Source organism: Marmota monax, unplaced genomic scaffold, assembly GCF_021218885.2.
Source record: "Marmota monax isolate L192 unplaced genomic scaffold, Marmota_monax_Labrador192_F-V1.1 WCK01_AAM20220418_F8-fsc00243, whole genome shotgun sequence".
NCBI lineage: Eukaryota > Metazoa > Chordata > Mammalia > Rodentia > Sciuridae > Marmota > Marmota monax.
In genome coordinates, this window is record NW_026694604.1 from 1,946,183 (window position 1) to 1,951,998 (window position 5,816).

At 46.7% G+C, this 5,816-nt stretch overlaps 1 protein-coding gene across 1 annotated transcript; it reads left to right on the forward strand.

Annotated features, from left to right (window-relative positions):
* The first annotated feature begins 1,771 nt into the window (after positions 1–1,771).
* Rnf227 (ring finger protein 227) lies at positions 1,772–4,695 on the forward strand. The gene is made up of 2 exons (XM_046422101.2): positions 1,772–2,396; positions 2,468–4,695. The coding sequence occupies exons 1-2, from the start codon at positions 1,883–1,885 to the stop codon at positions 2,521–2,523; spliced, it is 570 nt and encodes a 189-aa protein (XP_046278057.1). The 5' UTR covers positions 1,772–1,882; the 3' UTR covers positions 2,524–4,695.
* Positions 4,696–5,816: the final 1,121 nt, after the last annotated feature.

Here is a 5,816-nt window from a genome sequence, read left to right on the forward strand (position 1 = left end):
GGAAGGGAGAGGGGATGAGAATGGGAAAGACAGTAGAATGAGACATAATTTTCCCATGTTCATAGATCAATACATAAACAGTGTAACTCCACACCATGTACAACCACAAGAATGGGAAGTTATACTCCATTTATGTATGAAATGTTAAAATACATTCTGTCATGTATAACTAAAAGAACAAATAAAAAAATACAAGAAACTAAAATGAAAAAAAGGCTAAGATTTATCACCAGTTGAAGATATTTAAAAACGTGAGGCACACCTTTTCAAAGGGTAGTTCCAAAACGTTTTGAATTATGATAGCATAAGTAGATGGAATAAGTAGACAGGTTCCAAGTGACCATGAAGACAAAAAACTCCAAAGTTCTGAAATGTTTGCTTAAAAATAATGGTATACCTCCTCACAAGACTGTCTTCTAGGTTTAAACAACTTAATGAAAAAATAAAACCAGCTCTACATTGTAATAAGCCAATAAATACCCTGGGTGGAAAGAAGCCTATCTTGTATTAACCAAATATAAGATGCATGTTGAAAATATCTGGTATTGAGAAGTGAATATAGGTAGGGAGCACACGATGACAATAATAATAGCTAATGTCAGTAGCATAGCCTGTAATCCCAGCAACTTGGGAGGTTGAAGCAGGAAGATCACAAGTTCAAGGCCAGCCTCAGCAACTTAGTGAGGACCTAATCAACTGAGCAAGACCCTATCTCAAAATAAAAATATAAAAAGGGCTGGGGATAAAGTGTCCCTGGATTCAATCCTCAAGGCAAAAAATAAATAAATAGCTAATACTTGGTATTTACTATGCAATAAGCACCATTTTAAGCCCCTATTTATACGAACTTTTCAGTCCTCACCATTGTTATCCACATTTTGTAGACAAAGAAATCAAGGCCCAGAGAGATTAAGTAACTTGCTCAAAGTGCTGCAAATGCTGGTGGAGGTTAGGGGTTTGTACTCAAGCCAGTTGTTTAGAGGCTGAGTTATTACTCTCTCCAAGAGAACCTGGGAGGTAGGTCCAAGAGAGCAGTGTGAGGAGGCAGCTGAGTGTGGGTGCCACACAATAAAGGAATGTAGGTTGTGAGTACCATGTCCTGTTTACCTGGGAGGAAGTCAGACTCCTGAGTCAGAAGTCATGTTGGATTGTTTTGCTAGAGCCATCACACTGTGTGGGTGTCCAAGCCTGGATACTCTGGAGGGTACAGATTCCCAGCATTCCTAAGTCTAAGGTCCTGGAATCTAGGTCCCTATCTTAGGCTGAGAAGTGGGTTGAACAGTTTGGGGAGGATGAAATTTGAGAAATCAGTCTTAACAAGAACACAGGGAGGTCCTTTGAGGGCTAAGGGCTGAGACACTGGGTAGCATCCATGCAGATATCCAGGAGCCCACTACAGATTGGCAGAACAGGCACTATAACTGGCTTAGTAAATCTGTTTGAGGAGACTCTTGAAAGAGTGAGCAACTTAAAAATAAGGCCGAGGGACCTTTGGTGCCAGTGACTGAAGGCAGGAGCGCAAGAAGGGGCCTGGGGATTTGCAAATAGTATAGTTAAAGAGTGCTGGCATTGTGCTGGAGGTGAAGAAGTTCGTGTAGGGGACAATGCAAGGTGTGCCCCCCAGGATAATCCCGACACCTCCTGGCCCTCCTCCCGTACTCCGCCCACGCTGGCATTCAGGGTGTCGTGCCTCCACCGCCCCTACGCGTGCCGAGGAAGGGAGTGGCCACACAGCCACCTGACGCCTCGAGGGCAGAACCTCACTATTAAAAGAGGTGAGAGGCCGCGGCGCGGGCCCCAGGACCAGACCCGGGCCACAAGAAGGTTCGCTTGCTCTGTCCACGGCTGAGTGAGCGGCACCCTAAAATCTGTGGCGGGTACGATGCAGCTCCTAGTGAGGGTGCCCTCTCTTCCCGAGCGAAGCGAGCTGGACTGCAATATCTGCTACCGGCCCTTCAACCTCGAGAGCCGCGCGCCCCGTCGCCTACCTGGCACGGTGCGCGCCTGCTGCGGCCACACGCTCTGCACCGCCTGCCTGCGCGAGCTGGCGGCGCGAGGCGACGGCAGCGGTGCGGCCGCGCGCGTGGTGCGCCTGCGCCGCGTCATCACGTGCCCTTTCTGCCGCGCGCCCTCCCCGCTTCCGCGTGGCGGCGTCACGGAGGTCGCTGTGGACCCAAGCCTATGGTCACGACTGGAGGAAAAAGCGCGGGCTGCGCGCGAGCGAAATGAGGCGGGGAGCCTGGCCAAGGAAAGCGGCGAAGGAGAGGCAGACGACGAGGAAGAGGAGTGCGAGGAGGGGGCGGGCCCTAGAAGCGCGGGGTGGCGCGCGCTCCAGCGGCTCTGGGATAGGGTCCTGGCGCCCGCGCGCCGCTGGCGGCGTCCGCTGCCTAGCAACGGTGAGAGCAGATCCTGGGGGAACGCTAGGGTTCGGTTGCTTCCTTCTGCTACTAAATCTTCTTTCTCATAGTGCTCTACTGTCCAGAGATCAAGGACATTGCCCACGTGACCTGCTGCACGCTGTAACCGAGTAATCCGGAAGCTATGGCAGAAGAAAAGTGGGAGCTGCAGCCTCAGGCGTGCTTTAGTACAGGGGACTGATGTCAAGACTACCCCCTCCGATCCCGGTATTGGCACGTGATGGAGTTGAGCCAGGGCAGAAGGAAACGCCCTGGGAGATGTTGATGCTGAGCTGGGAGCCTCCTAGACAAACTCGCCCCCATCTACTGATTGCCAGCATTACATTTTCAGGCCCAGGGATGATATAAACAAAGCCTACATTACTGTGGGAAGAAAACAGACTGTTTTCTTAGCTGTGGCTTTGGCTTTTGTCCAGGGCCGCTGTGGTGTGTGGGAGCAACAGGTCCCATTTTAGCAGTTGTCAATGGTTTGAATATTTTAAAAAGATGGAATGAGAAAGAGGCTAATTTTCATGGCATGTTAATTTCACTTCTCTGGCATGTAAGGATGCTAGTATGCCTGTTGTCTCTCTACTCCTAGTTCTGTTCCAGAAATTACTGAGATGCCTCCCTGCCTATGATTAGGTCCTTGCTTCATTTCACAATCTCTCTTCAGTCTGCTAGGGCAGGTATTCCAAGGGCCAGAGCACATCATATGAGACACCTAATTAGGGTTTATCAAGGGTAGCTCAGTGGTAGAGCGCTTGGCTCGCACGCGTGAGCCCTGGGTTCGATCCTTAGGACCATATAAAAATAAATAGATATTGTGTCCATCTACAACTAAAAACCTTTTTTTCAGAAGACGAAAGGAGAGTCATTTGGTAAAATCATCAAAATATAAAACTTTTTATATTATCTGTATTTTTTATAGTCACAGGGACACCCTGGCACTACTGAAAAAAGGTGCTTTTATAATTTTAAACTTGTGTCCTGTAATGAAAACCTTACCTATTGCATGCTGTGAATGCTATTTTATTACATACCTATAAATATCTTTAGAGTCATGGTCAGGGACCAGCAGTGTTGGTGTAAGTGTGGAGCTTGTTGGAAGTGTAGAATCTCAAGATCCCAAATTTACTGAATTAGATTCTGATTCTGTGTGATCTGTGTGCATGAAAAGTTTAAGAAGTATTGGTCAAGATCCTAGACACTCTAAGATATCATCTGTGGACAGATGATTTAAAACACAACCCATATACTATCTTATTGAAAGGTCTAAATATCATTCTATTGCTGAAGAAGTTATTGTATTACATTTTTTCTGAGTTAAAAATGTGAATTTAAGCTGGGTGTGGTGGTTCATACCTGTAATCCCAGCTACTCAGAGGCTGAGACTGAAAGAGGTTGAGACTGAAGGATAGCAAATGCCATCTACTCCACCTCAAAAAAGTGACAAGTATGGATCCTGGTTGTTTAGCTTTGTCTCTAAGCTTTATTATTATTGACAAGTTGTGAAAGTATCCATTTATTTTTAGACTAGAAACTTTGTGTATGCTACTAGGGATTGAACCAGGCACTCTACCCTTGAGGTACATCTCCATACATCTCCAACCCCCCCCCCCCCCTTTTTAATATGTTGAGGCAGGGTCTCACTAAATTGCTGAGGCTGGCCTCCTCAGCCTCCTGAGTCACTGGAATTACAGGAATGCTCTACACCTGGGTAAATCTCCATGTTCCTGGATTTATTTTGCTTGTTTTGCAGAATTGGGGATTGAACCCAAGGTACTTTACCTCTGAGCTACATCCTCAGCCCTTTATATTCTGACAGGATCTTGCTAAGTTGCTTAGGGCCTCAACTTGGGAATACTCCTGCCTCGGCCTCTCCAGCAGCTGAGATTACAGGTATGTGCCACTGTGCTTGGCTTTTAAAAAATTTTTGATTTTGAGACGGTCTTGCCAAGTTGCCAAGGGTGGCCTTGAACTTGTGATACTCTTGTTTCAGCCTCCTGAACTGCAGAGATTATAGGCATACACACTACACCCAAGTAAACATGTATTTGGCATTTTCCTGTTCTTAACTCTCAGTTTAAATGTTCCCTTTTTTGATTGCTGTTTTCCCCATCCTTTGTAACATAATGGCTTTTTCCTTTTATTTTCTGATATTTCACATTTTATGGGTGTACTCTACTAAGTAGAAGCTACATGGGAGCCTTGACTAACTTGTGACTTTTATCTCCAGGGCCAAACACAGTGTTCATGTACAGTAGATATTCAATAAATGTTTGTTGCATCTCTCTTATTTTTTGAAATAGCCTTAGGAATAAAGGGTTTGGCCTTGCTCAGCTTCTGAAAGCTGCTGTTAGTGAACAATACATGCCAAGGTAGTGTCTTAGCAGTTCACATCTCTGGCACTATTGCAGGTCTGACCCCTAACCCTTAAAAACAACAACAACAAAAGTACCTGTACTTCATATGAAATTGAACCTATGGAGCTGTAGTGACCTCTACTGACTCTTACGGGAACTAAGCATTAAAGGGAAGAGGATGATCAAAGGACTTGAAGGCAATTTTGACTCCTTGTCAGGCACTCCTCCCACTGTACCTCTGTCAAGGAAGCCTGCTCCCTCTCTATACTCCATTGAAGCCACAAAGCCACATAGGGATCCTGCTCACCCTCCTCTACACTGAGCTCATCACACAGCTGATGTTGGAAAAAGGGTCCAGTTTTAGTGAATGATTCAGAGACAAAAATGAGGTAAAGGAAAGTCACAATTTTAAAAAGGTGGGGGGGGGGGAGAAAAAGACAGATGATACGAAATGGCAGAAAGCAATAATTTTTTTTATCCCTTTCCCACCCAAGAACTCCCTCAGCCAAAATAACAGAGCACACAGAAAGGAAAGTATAATTTATATGTACAACCAATAAACCTGATACAGAAGAGGGGACTGGGACAGACCAGGAGTGGGTGTGAAGAGACTGGGAAAGGGGCAGCAAGAAAGTGAAGGGGCAGCAATGAGGAAGTGGGAGGTTCGCCATGCAAACTGCCACTCCCCGACCCCTCCTAGGAAGGGGGAATGCCCACATCTCCCTAGCCTGCCCTCCACTATGTTGCTCCGGTCCCACAGGCAAGGTAGTCCCCTAACTAGGTCCCCCTGCCTGGCTCACTCACATTTAGTCTGTAACCAGGCTTTGAAAAGGAAAGGTAAGTCCCTCAGGAACCTGAGAGGCAGAGTTGGGGGCTGCCCCCATGTCTGGCCGGCATATTCTCTCCCCGCCTTTCTAGGTTCCTAGATCAGATTGGGGAGCTCCTCTTTGGCTTGAGGGAGTATCGCCCAACCATTACTTTCTTTGTGGGGGTGGTCCTTGGTACCTAGGGAGTGGGGTAAGTTTCCCAACACAAGATGGCGGTACACAGGAGG

What these genes read in the sequence shown, in the direction of transcription:
- Rnf227 (XM_046422101.2), top strand. Translation starts at nt 1,883, where the DNA reads ATGCAGCTCCTAGTGAGGGTGCCCTCTCTTCCCGAGCGAAGCGAGCTG. An exon ending in GCGTCCGCTGCCTAGCAACG is followed by an intron (nt 2,397 to 2,467) that starts GTGAGAGCAGAT and finishes TCTTTCTCATAG; the next exon opens with TGCTCTACTGTCCAGAGATC.